This window comes from Gallus gallus, chromosome 1 (assembly GCF_016699485.2).
Source record: "Gallus gallus isolate bGalGal1 chromosome 1, bGalGal1.mat.broiler.GRCg7b, whole genome shotgun sequence".
In the NCBI taxonomy this organism is placed as follows: Eukaryota; Metazoa; Chordata; class Aves; order Galliformes; family Phasianidae; genus Gallus; species Gallus gallus.
The window spans coordinates 172805294-172818926 of NC_052532.1; the positions used below are offsets into that span (position 1 = coordinate 172805294).

Below are 13633 nucleotides of genomic sequence, written 5' to 3' on the forward strand. Positions count from 1 at the left end.
AACCCAAAGAAAAACCTTGTTAAAGATCCGTCTTCAGGGGAAGCAGAGAACCAGAAAGAGGAGAGTCTCTTCTCAGATTGGCCTTGACTCAGTGTAACTGCTTGGCCCTGATTTTGAAACAAGCCATATGTATGTTTGGGAGGTAAAGGGCAAAGACTCCAATTCTGCAACGTGGTAAATAAATAAACGCTTATATATGTATTAAAGAAAAATAAAGCCATTTGACTAAAGCAATAGTAATGGCTGCCATCAGCATGCAAAATGACACATCCCTGAATAATGGGCTGGAGCAGATGGGCGATAATCTCCCTTATTCATACATAAACTGCTCTGTTTTCCAGCTGGGGGCAGTAACAACAATGTTTATAATTAGTGCTTTCTAAACAGTGCACCTAGTGTGCAAAGCCAAATTGGGAGAGCGGGGCTCATAGCCGTAATTAGGAAATGCTACAACAGGGGTAGGTCGGAACAAGCCCTGTTCTGTATTTGTTCCTTTTCATCTCCAAGAAGCCAGCAACCGCTGCAGTGACCAGCACTGTAGTATAAATAAAACCATTTTGGTTTAGCAATTGTTTACTTTTTAGTGGTAACTGCGAGCACAAATGCAGAGCATATGAAAGGATCGTCAACTCCCATCTATAAAACAGTTAATTTGTCACAGGCCCGTGAAAATTAACCTGAATTCACAAGTACGGCGAAAAATGAAAGCAGGTCCAAGGAAAATGTAATGCTCCCTTTGTTAGTATTAAACTATTCATTTCTTTCCTACTCCTTTGATCATCTCTAGTTCCTAGCAAGTCTTCTAAAATATCTTTTTAAAAGGCACCGTTTCCTCCTTCAATCAACCAGAAAACCTTTTCCTTTCTCAGCCTAAAAGACTTTTCCCATTCAAAGTGCCTCTAAATCCTAATATTCCAACTGCTCGTTTTACATCCTGTTTTATTCCCCATCAGGAAGACAAAATGCACAAGTGTTTTTAAAGTCATGGGACTCTTCGGAGGTACTAAAATTTAACAAACGTTATGGCCTGTAGTAGTTGTAGCCAGTAAGAGATACAAGGCCTGGAAAACCCTTCAATACAAGGAGCACAAAAAATATAAGGGCCAAATCAATAAAATCATTCAGACTCAAAGATGACAGAATAGGCTGAGGTGTTTATTCTTGATAGCCAGGAAAGGCAGCTTTGGGGTGGATGGGTAATGCTAGTGGTGCATTCCTGTGTTCACTCACCCCAAATTATCAATGTGAAGTCAAAGACAGCAGGTATTTATTACCCCTTTCTCATCTCTGAGCAGAGGAATTGGGATTTCTTTTTTTCCTCTCTAGTCAGCCCATTTGCTAATAGATCACTTTGTAAAAGGATTGCAAGACATGCATTTATCTTTGATAATTTTCCTTCTGTTAGAACTTAGCAACTGTGCCTACAAAAATTCCACATGGAAGGGATGGCACCCGATAATCCTTTTGAAATATTTAGATTTCCTTTCTTACAAGGAACTTTTCTTTAAAATCTACTTAACAGAGGTGTTTAACACTTCATGTCGCTCAGATATTTTGGCCTTTTGGTGACAAAACCAGAATGTTAAAGGTGGAAGTATTTCAAGCCTTACTTCCCCTTAGCCCCAGGTGTTGCAATGTCCTGAACACAGCCTTCTTCAGCTGCGTTACCAGTTCCTTCCAGTGGCAGCATTTTGAAGGCCGTACTTTGCATAACTCACCAACGTTTTCTTTCGCCCTGCCTGAATTTCCTTATCAGTTCAGGTTTATGTCTGAATCTTAACAATGTTTTAGTCCGTTATGACCAAAATTTTCTGCCTCATCTCGACTGCTTGTAAATATCAAGGGAACACCAGCGTGGGTGTATCTAATGTTAAATATTAGTATAAAATGTTAGTATATAAAAGATTTATATATGTTATTTTTAGTATATCCACATACACTATATAAAGCTAAGAGAGCAAAATAAAACTCAGGAAATATATGGGAAAGTCATTAATTATCTTATCTATGTAATGACAGTAGCAAGGAGACTGGCTACATTCTGTGTGTAACGAAGCCATCAATCCTGTAGATCTGAATTCATAAAATACTGGATTTCTAAAATACAGTTCTCACTGTCCCATTTTGAAAAGTATCTGAATAGCTCGTTTGAAAATCCTTCATTCCAGTCTGTGCTTGATACCTAATTCCCAGTACTTTGCATCTGTCAAGTTACTTACACCTGTCTCAAGTGGATACAATACACTTTCAAGTCAAAAGTTAAAAGCAAATGTCTTGACAGCGGGCAGAGTAGTTGGGAATTAGGCTTGCTATCTCTAAAGCGCCATTTTTAATGCAGTAAAACCCTCTGTAAACTTAATACTAGTGAAAACAGACAAACATCTAAACTCCTTTAAAAGCTCTTCTCCTGATCTGTGACTAAGAAAACCACAACTGATTTACAAACTAGAAATAAAATTCACCCGTGCAAACGACTTGGCCCTAGGTCTCTTCCACGTGTAATTGAAACCAGCTGAGGAATCGTGTCTCCAAAAAGGGGGAATGTCAAAGAGTAAACACGAACTTAAATATAGCAATATGAATTCAGCAGTTATATGTGTGGGATACTTACCATGGTATTCACTCACCACTACAGTAAGAAGCATACATCAAATTGATTTGGTTTTCTTTCTTTTTTCTTTTCATGTAAGCAAAATTCCATGCCAGAGGTTACATGGTGCACTGAAGCACTGGCCTTTTGCATTTGGAGGTTTAAGTTCAAATCCACTCGATGGATTTGTCCCCTCGATGTGGTCATTTGCACGTCTCCAAATCACCATGTAACTTGACTTAGTTATGGCTTGTGCCTGAGGGGCTACAAATAAATGTGTCTTTCACTCCTGGACTGAGGTGCATTGCGAAGTTTGAAGCACTCTCCAAGAAGTGTCTGGAATCATGAATCTATCGTACATGTATGGAAGTATATATATATGTGTATATATATATTTATATATAATATATTTATATATATAAAACCTGAGAAGCCAATGGAAAACAATATAAAAAAGGCATACCGAAAGGCTGCCTTGTGCCCTTGCATTGTAAAAGTTGCTGCTATCACTTAATGGTCATTTGTACAGCAGGGAAATCTGCCATTACATATCTCAGTGTATTGAGGTCACTAGCCAAAAGCTTAAGGAAATAGGATAAAATTATCCAGGCATGAATGGTTAAATACATGCACACACCTACATGCGTATAGAAGAATGCACTGGAAGGTAAAGACCAGTGTTGCAATACATATGTCCATTTAATTTCACTCACTAACAAAGCATCACCAAAATTGCAGACAAATTGCAAATATGTTCATGCAGAATGAAAGCAGGTGAAGGGAATGGTTCTCAGATTAATGCATGAACAGCTGCATCCCCAGTTCCGTCTCCTAGCCTGTATGAATAATGGATGGGCTAAGAGGCAAAATGCAACAATAATGTTCTTTTATTAATGAAATGAATATATATCTATATTTGGTGGCCAGCAGTAAATTAAGACAAGTGAAAAGAAAAACAGTCACTGCTCACGTCCATAAAAAGCAGTTACTTCAGTAATTACTGATCTGACAGGAAGTATCATCCCGCAGCTAAAATAAGGTGCCTCCCTCTGCAAATCCCACACGTATATCAAAGCAGATGTCGTTTTTGAATGTCTGTCCATAAACACGGACTTCAACCTTTTCCAAGAAGAAAAGAATTTGCATGGCTCGGGAGTCCTGCAACATCTTGAGTTGGAGGTCAGGAAAAAGATGCTCCCAATGGTAAAATCCTGGAAAAGCTCTAGCTGTCCCTCAGTATTTAGACAAGAGAAGCAATGATTTTAAAATAACACCATTTTACTTCAAATGAAATGCATTTCCAAAAATAAATAAATAAAATAGCTTGTTAACCATTTGGTACTGGGTGTCAGGATTACTAAATGGTGATGCAAAATACATTAGTGCTTAATGAAGTGCTTCAGACCCATCAGCATCAAACTATTAAAGGCAATCCACTTATCAGCTCCTGGATAAGAAGCTCTACATTTCCTCATATGGATTGTAAGAGGACAGCTGCATAGCTTAAATAAGAGCACTACGCTAACATTTTAGTTGCCATTACTATCATACAGTGCTCAAAGTTCTCACTCTCTCACCTCAAGCTGGGAAAAAAAATGTCAAAATGTGATAATGAAAATCTGGGCTTTGCAGCCCTGTGAAGCATAAGTGCACCTCAGATCCTCTTATTATTTATTGAAAGAGGAGCTTAAAGAAGAAATGCCCTGAAAAAATCCGTAATGGACCAATTCATGCCCTGGCGCGCCATCCAATAGTGAATAGTACATGAAATAATAAATCAATTAAATCAAGGCATATATGAGGTCTTTGTAACAAAAAGAACAATAATAGTGAAAATGCTGATTTTTCGAATGTGCCACATTCACAAGGGGGTACAGGAGGTGAGAGCTGCACTATAGAACACATGCAGTCAGTATGCCAGTGTACGTTGTATTTCCCCTGCATTGCAGTGCACTGATCTTTAATATTTTAAAATTTTCAGAGGCAAAAAGTAACTGACCTCGTTAGATGAAAAACCACCTTTGTGCCAAATGCTGAATGCTATCCTGTATGGCAGTATAACAAATGCTGGAAGTGCAAAATGTCCCCATGACGCTGGGAGGAACAAACCCTATCTTGCAGAGGGTCTGTGAGGGAACTGTGACTACTCTGTGTGTGTCCAGAACTGAGCTGTTCTGTGGTTCTGACACGTGAAACCCTAAATGTTAGAATATGGTCTATGTAGTTTTGCTTTCACCAGATCTATAGTCCTTTCTTTGGCTCTGTGACCTCGCACATCTTTATTTGATAAGCTTGTTCGGTGAGAAAGGCTCTGAATGTCTCTCAGCCCAGGAGGGGGAACACGTATTGCCATGGAGTCTGCAGGCATGGATGGCCTTGTGGATAAAGGCCAGTCAGAACTTGCTCAGGGTGAGACTGCTGGTAAAAATGTGAAGAAAAATGTAGTCTCAAAAAAATCACGGGGAATTTCTGAAGGGTTAAGCAGCCAGAAATGCTTGGTCCTACAAACTGTAGCAAATAGGTGCTGGATTAGATGGAATGATCAGGGATTTTTGCTTGTTTTGGTTTTTGAGGAAAGAAGTGCCTTTACATATATTTAGACAAATAGACGAATAGCCTCCAAGGCTTCCTTAACGGCAGCAGAAAAGCAGCATCTTGGATTTTATTTTTAAAGACATCTTTAAAATAGTGTTGTGGTATTTAATTTTCTAACTAGTTCTGCAGTTTAATCACTGTGTCCTTAAAAAAAAGAAAAAGAAACATCCTAGGCTAAACTTTAAAAAGAAAATCTTATTCAAGAGTATTCACTTATCAGTAACTTGCCTAATTTTAAATACTTCCACTTTTTACATATACATTTACCATTCTCCCATACCAGACTTTAAAACTAAATTTTGAATTTAATACAACTATTTTTTATTTATTTGACCAGAAATGTTTAACCTTCTTGGAGGAGACTATCCGTTACTGCAGCATGATGTGATGTGGCTTAAACTTTAAATAAATGCTTATTTCCTGTAAGCATAAAAAAATCTTTTAAATGGAAATCTGTATTTTATAGAATGGTAATATATGCCATTCTTTTCAATTTTCACACAGTATGTGGTATATTCACTGTGTTTAAATGATCTAGGTATTCTTCTGTTTCACATTAAAAAATAATCAAAAACTGAATTGGTTCAAGGCCGAGAAACATTGAAGGCATTGAAAATACTAATGAGTGCTCTTAACCAAAAGATTAGCAGTAAACAAAGAAATTTTCAGCAGATTGTAAGTGTTGGATTTTGTAACAATTATTTAAAATAGAGGGATGAACTTATGAAAGATAATTATTTTACCCTCTTAAAGTAGAGCTGTGTAGGTTCTGGACTGAGCAATGCCATGCAATTTAGCCTAACTAAATCCATTTGCTCTAGTAGTTCTGTACTCTCGTCCATTTTTCTGTCTCTATTACATCATTATTGAATGCTGATTACATTATTTTAGAGCATGGATGGCTATAATGCTATTCTGCACCTGTATGATGGATTTCGTTTTCATTTTGTTTTCAAGAATACATTGGCTAGAAATGCATCTCTGCTCTCCTATGAGACCCAAAGTATAACTGGTACATTTTCTAGAGAAATCAGTCATGTATATCTCAAGAGAAAACAATAAATCCTTCCAAGCAGAATAACCTTTTGGTTACATTCTTTTAGACGGAAATTTTCATGCTAGGGAAGAGAATTTACAAGGAGTTAAACCTGTTCAATTCTCAACATTATCCTTGCCTCCACTGTGATTACCAAACGCCCGTTTGTATTTTGTGGGTAATCTCATCTGCCTTTTCCCTTTTTTTTTTTTTTTACCTTTTCCCCCAAAACATGGGCCATGTTTCAAGAAAATAGCCCTGCCTCAGAAAGCAGTTAACTATGTGTCAAAATGCTCTTGCTGAATCAAGGCCATCCTGTTGAACTTGTATTTTTAGTGACTTCAGGAAAACAGAAAAAAAACCCACCCCTAGTTTGAAATCATTGACCAGGCTTGGACTGCCCTTACTGGGTTGCAGCTTCACCTTGTGAATGTGACAGACAAAGCAGAAGGGATGTGGTTAGAAGTTATAGCCATCTTTTTAAGAACCACACTCTCAACCGTGGCAGAAACTAATCCAAGAAGTTAAAGCCCATCAAATAAACATTCTGCTTCCCCATTTTCTGGATTTCCCCATTCATATCTGGATTCTTGATAAAATTTGCAGACTACTTAATTTGATAGACCCTGGTTAAAAGGAGGAGGCAGGATAGAGAGGCTAAATGGGTCTTTCCATCAGAGCTCTTCAGCATTCTTCCTAAGAACATCCATTGAGTAGCATGAGGAGGTGTGAAAGAGCTAGGCTAGCTCCCCTCAGTGTTTGTTTTTCCTCTCTTGTCTGACAACTTCATCCAATCCATCTTTGTTAGCCAATTGCACTGACTTGAACATGGGTGAGTGTGTATCAACCTTCATTAGGTCAAATCAAAGACAAACATACATCTCTGCCTCACCTATAGAAACAGATTTATACTTAGAAAAGGGTGGGGGGAAGGTCAGTTGGTATTTGGCTTGAAACTCGAATCTACTAAAATATGAAATTAATAGCATCCAGAAGTAGAACATATGGCATCCATATATATGGTACTGTATCTGCTTGATGATGTCAGACTACCTCTTAAGGTTTGGGAAATGCACTTTTTAAAGCGTTTAGCCATGTTGTGGGCTAAACCTTTCAGACTTGACTGAAACAGAACAGGTTTAATTCAGTCTGAACATTTATTATCCCTGGTATCTGCGGGCCACATAAAAACTCATGGTTTTCATTAGCTTTGCATTTCACACACAGCCTAATTTCATTTATTCTCATTTTATGCCCCTGCCAGACCACCGCTCTTGATAAGGAGAGGCAGGTTTTCCGACGAAGACGCAACCAGGATGTGAGGGGACGTTACAAGGCACAGCAGGCTCCACCTGAACTCAACTCCGAATCGGAAGACTATTCACCAAGTTCATCCGAGACTGTTCGCTCACCTAACTCACCCTTTTAATAAAACACTTTTACTCAAAAGTCTTGGCTTTAACCCTTTGAGACCCTGAAAATCCTTCAGACCCGTGTGAGGTGATTACATCCAATCTGTCCAGCACTAACCGCTGAGATAGTGGAACATAAAAAGGTGCTTACAGAACCTTTGTAAGAATTATTTCCTAATTAATTGAAATACTTGTTCTCTGTTTAGATTGTAACTTGCTGCTAATATTATCCTCAAAGGGTTAAGGCTATTTTTTTTTTTTTTTTTTTTATTTCAAGATAGAAGCAGTGAATGTTTTCATCAGTGAAGTTAGGAACTGCAGTATGTAATTTTAGCACATGTTAACCCTCTGAGTAAAGAATCAACTTAAATCTTGACAGCCCACATTAGGGCTTTATTCTGGCTTTTTTGCTTTTATACGCACATACCTTTTATAGTACCCTGAAGTTCCTTGCTAGTTTCAGGCCAGAATGGTACTAAACACACTATTGCTTAGGGGCTACAAATATGGGCTTTAAAAACAAAAATATACTGACATACACAGTATCTTCCACAGCAGCTCATTCTAAACCTTCATTATGCTTCCTTAGAAAATGACTGTTGTTGGAGGATATTATGCAGGATCAATGGGCAATTGAATTTAGGGCAGCCTTAGAGTTTGCAGAAGATGAGACGATGGTGGCCATGAAAGGTTGCTTCCCTATCGTTTGCTGCTAGTGACAATGCAGAGTCTTGGGAAATGGCTTGAGAACACGTTCTGTCATGTAATCGTATGTAATGATCTAGCTGAGAAGGTCCTATTTCATAAATGTATAGACATCTTTCCACTCAGCATGACCTGGTTATTCCATAGATAGCCACAGCTAATACTGTGGTGAAATTTAAATATTAAAATTGAGAATTACCCTTAAAACAGCTAGACTATTTCTGAACTGGGAAAATAAAGTAATTTAATATATATGTAAAGCCTAACCTGTATTAGTGAAAGTTTTTGTCTTAGAGTGGAGAAACTAAAAATAACTCACCGTTTCTATTTGTAATATTCAATAAAATGGGCATTTACACAGAATATACATATTTTTGGTTCGTTAAAACCTCAACACAGCATTACAGCATTTTCTTTAACCATTATCATGAAGTTGGCTTCCATGGAAATATTATATTTCGTAGGCTTTTGCTTCAAATGTTGTAATTTGAAAGAAAAAAAAAAAGTGATTATAAATTCAGTCAAAATTTCACTAGAATAGAAAATATAGCTTCCAAAATCCTATTATAAAATGAAAGATAACATTATTAAAGTCATACTTTCACTTTTTACGCATATAAAATTGACAATATATGATGCTTTCCCATCTAAATCTAAAATTTTGTCGTGGTGTTTTTAAAAAGTCATAAAAATGTGCTTTTCTCTTTCTTACCCCCCCTCTTTTTTTCTCTCTTTCATTGTCTCTTTGTATTTAGTATCATACAAATGGAAATATCAGTATGCTGCCCAAAAAGATGTGCAGACTTTGCTGATCTTGCTGGGAAGTATAAATAAAGTTTGGAGGAACAGGGCAAGTTGCCCACAGTGCAGTTTCTGTTCTGAGTTGTGTTTGCCCATGGAGCTATCACTACAAGCAGTTGTGGCACTGAGTGTGTACCTGCACCTTGTTGGATTTGGTCTAATGCTCTTTCGCGTTTCTAGGTGGAAGTATCAGATGAACCACATTTTAAGAAACACTGGAATTGTTTTGTTTCCCCACCCTTTAAAATGCATCTTTCATTGCTTCAGACATAAAAATTTATATATTAAAGGCTTTGAAGATTTTGAATATAGGAATTTCATCTTGTGAATTTTCACACAAATGGTACAAGTATTTCATACACCGTGCAATTAACTTGAGCCAGTGTTAAACTAGAAGTGAGACATTTAGTCTAAGTTAGATCTCCAGACTTTCTTGGTAGTACAGAAATAAGCATTTTCAGGTTTCATTCATCTCATCTGTTGTGGCGCACATTTTAGGAAGGACTCGTGGTTTGATACACCTATTGATCTCAATTCTTTGACTGTAGAAGGAACCACTGGTAGGAGCTCACATCAGACACCAAACTTAAGATTATTAAGCTTAGTAGAACAAATTTCACTTTAGGAGCCTGATCTCTGAATATACATCCATATGCCAGAAGTCCTGTGTGTATGCATGGTCTCAGTCACCCTAATTGGAACCCATGTTATTAACCTAAGTGAATCAAATAGGTGTCTTGTAGGAGAATTCCATAGAGGCAGAAATTGAAAGGATAAAGGAACTGCCACGTGAAAGTCCTCAAGTTTTAGGATTTGGGAAAGGCTGCATATGTTCCTTGACCATGCCTATCCAATCCTAGAGTCCCTGCAAAGTCCCTTGGTAGACAAAGCACAGTCACTGTAATTGTGCTGTCAATGGCTGTATTTTAAGAACATTTGGTAGGACAGTTAATATTTGTTCATGGGACCAAACCCTCAGCCATAATAAATTCTCCCTTCACTTACTTGCCTACATCAAGTTATAGTAGATTAGGATCTGGCACATATTTTGCCTGCGTCGCCATCCCACACTGTAGTACAGCCATCCCTTTAGAATAGATACTACTCAACCATATAAATGCAATACATACATTTGGTAATAAAAAAGTGTCCATTAATACCACATGCTTTTTGACTGTCGGGAAAATTTGGCAGCCTTAAAGCAAAGGCCAATGGCCATTCTTCTTAATTAGAGAGGGAGGTCAGAAGAAAAAAACAATATACATTTCACCTTAAGCATGCGAAATATTACTCAAAACCCACCTGGGAGTTTCCTATCACCTTTGCCTTGCTTTGGAATACAGGGTTATCATTAAAATAAGATGTTTGGCTCCTTCATCTTACACCATCTTGCACTACTTAAATTGTATGTGAAAATAATCCTAGATCCTGAAATTACTACTCATCCCCAGCATCTTACATGTTTCTGATCTTTGGCTTATGTTTTATGAGCATAACTATAAAAACATTTAAGTTATTTTTAGGTCTGTGACATATTGAGTTTCAAATTGCTGATAGCCTCTTTGTAGGATTCAGGGAAAAGTATCTGAATCTGAAAACTGTTTTAAAAGGAATTTTCATGGTGGTTTTGAGTATATTCACATATCTTAAACATAACCATATACATGTATATATATGTATGGTTTTGTGGAAATAATGTTTTGGGCTTGCACGTTAGCATCCATCCCATTTCTTTTCTAATGTCTGAATTCCTGGGAGCAAGTAAGAACAGACTATGTGCCCCCCAAAATACTTGAAACACCATTTAAAAAAAAAGGAATCAAAGGCAACAGACTATTTCTAATGTGATGATCTGAGAGAGCACATAGCACACCACATTCACTTTACTGTAATACATACTGGTCCTCCTGACCTCTTTCTTCATTTTCCTTTTGAATCACTGCAATGTACTGGTGCTAAAAATAATTTTAAAAATGCTTGCTATGTATACAAAGCCACTTTCCTCCTGCCAAGCCAATGTAGTTAACTGAGATGGATGGCCATCATGGTAGGCACCATCTATCACCAAGGAAATAGAGAGAAGCACTTCCACAGAGCGATTCAGGTTATCTAATATCTGGTCTCTAGAGCTGCCTGTTGGCTGATCTTAGTATTAACAGGAGAATAGAACAGGGTCACTTCCAGCTTAATTCCTCTCAGTTAAATGCAAGTGGGGATAACATGGTCTCCAACCTAAGTGCAATATTCTAGTGAGCTTGCATGTGGTAAGCAAACTTTGAAGTGAAAATGTAGCAATGGGTAGGTGATAGGTGATAGCATAGTTAAATGGTCCTGAGATGGGCCTCATCTCATCTAGATGCATCCATCTAAGGGTTACATATCTAATCTAAGGCAATCATTTCATCTTCCCTTATAGCTGATGGAGACTGGCTTCTCTAGTGCACAATTACAATTCTAGGATGGATGAATCTCTTACTGGATGAGGTGGCTAGCCCAAATAATTTAGAACATGACTCATTAAGTCGCAACACATAAATTAATATTTCTGTTAGTTATAATTTTCATAGCATTAATGTACAAAAAATCCAGAGTACTACAGCTATACTCAGAGGGTTAACAGAAAAGCACAAGGCATGCCGATTACATTGGTGTATCCAAACTGCTTTGCTTTTTTAGCCAGTGTTTGCTGATTTTTTCAGAAAATTATTGAAAATTTTCAAGTTTGAAATAATTTCAGTGTTGTTGTTTAAGGAATTTCTATAACCAAATTAATCTTATTTTTAGCTTAACTTATCACAGGAATAATATGTATCATTAATGCAGTGTAAGTCTGTAGTTATCAATTTTATTAATTCCACAAGTGATTCCGGAAATCTCTCTTTTTTTAAGTACTTACTATAGAGCTTACAATGGTGGCATAGGTGACTGAGACTGTCGTTCTTATTGGTAAACAAACAATATTGTAATTTCAAAGAAGTCCTAAGAATCAGCTTTTCCGTTTGGTAGTGTACTAGTTAGGGGAAAACCTATCTCATGACATGCATTGTGTAAATCATCTTTGTAGATGAGGATCGTTCATATTAATGAACACATTCTTTTTCCTTGACATTGTAGCAGAAACTGTTTACTTGTTAATGAACAACCAATACATTTATTTGCTTCAGACTGTTAGAGGGGAAAGTGAGATTCCAGTCGTTGACAATGTTATCGCTTTACAGTAGCCCTCATCTAATTTAAATGTGGTGCATACTACAATAAGCAGAGCCAAACCTGTGAATAAACTCCTGAAAAAGCCTGGTGGGTCTTTATTCAGTTGGATGCTTGCATACAGCAGTGTGTGACAGCAGGAAGGCTTTCAAGAATTGTTGAAATGAAAGCGATATATCCACAAATAAGAGCTAAATTACAATCTTTTCCCTATGGGGCATATATGTTTAAAAAGAATAAAAAAGAAAATAAAAGAAAAGAAAAATTGGCTTAGAGGTTTGCAGCAGTACTATATTACCACAGGGCAAGTACATTAAATCATTGTTATTTGCTAGCCTGGGGTGTATGTTAGAAAATGGCGTCTTTTTTATTTAGTTTAGATTGTGGGCAGGGAGAGCTTTCCTGATATTGTTGCAGTGCCTGCCAGTGCTGCCACGGCTAAGGCTGTGTTAGTATTTCCATTATAACCTCTTATTCTCAAAGGTTTTTAATTTGATCGTAAAAATTGGCTTCGGGCAGAAACTTGGCATACAATTTTTCAGCTCAGAGTGGTTCTTTTCCTAAAATATGAGGGAAATCGGCTTGACCCCATCGACATTTATATCCTAACTGTACACAAACATTCCCGCACAGACACCAGTCGGGGTTCCTTAAACAAAGGCCGATTTATGCAGCCGATTTCAAACGCGGTACGTTTTCAAGCATATCTCGCAGGCCTTAGCTACAAAGCTGACAGCTCAGAACTTTTGGGCATTTGGAAATGCAGGGAGAAAACTCGGTTATCAAGAGCAAAAATGTTCCACATGTGGGATGGTTTTATTCCAACGTGACGAGCATTTAAAATCAGCAGGGTAGTGGGACTGTATATGCATCCTATGGAGCACTTGTGCAATTCCTGAAGCCCTTAGCGTAAGGCATTCCATGTAGCAAAAGTGAATAAGCTGCATTTCCTGTAACCCTGGGAGAGGAAGCACTTTGTCCTGTGCTTGGGAGCAGCACCATGGACAAAGCTGGTGCGCCACCAGCCAGAGAAGACCCAAAGGAGCATGTTTTCTCTTAAAGAAAAAAAGATAATAATTGTCTGAATAAGGACTGAAAGCTCGCACTGAATGAGAAAGGTATTCAAAGCATCTTGGAAAGCAGAAATATGGAATCATTTGAAAATTAGGAAAGTGCGAGGAGACACTTACTTACTATAATGAATCCCTGTGCAGAGCCAATGGGCTACTAATCTGGAGCAAATTTACAGCTACAAACAGGCATAATTAATATACAAATCAAGCACAC

The 13633-nt window shown here is 37.6% G+C and overlaps 1 protein-coding gene across 5 annotated transcripts in view; it reads left to right on the plus strand.

The window, feature by feature from the left end:
* Positions 1-12433, plus strand: part of DCLK1 (doublecortin like kinase 1) — a 234311-nt gene extending 221878 nt beyond the window's left edge. For all 5 annotated transcript variants that reach the window (NM_001257257.2, XM_015277804.4, XM_015277813.4 and 2 more), the window contains one exon: positions 7486-12433. In NM_001257257.2, the coding sequence (NP_001244186.1) occupies positions 7486-7543 (58 nt within the window). In that variant the 3' untranslated portion in view covers positions 7544-12433. The remainder of the gene's footprint in view (positions 1-7485) is intronic.
* The last annotated feature ends 1200 nt before the right edge of the window (positions 12434-13633 follow it).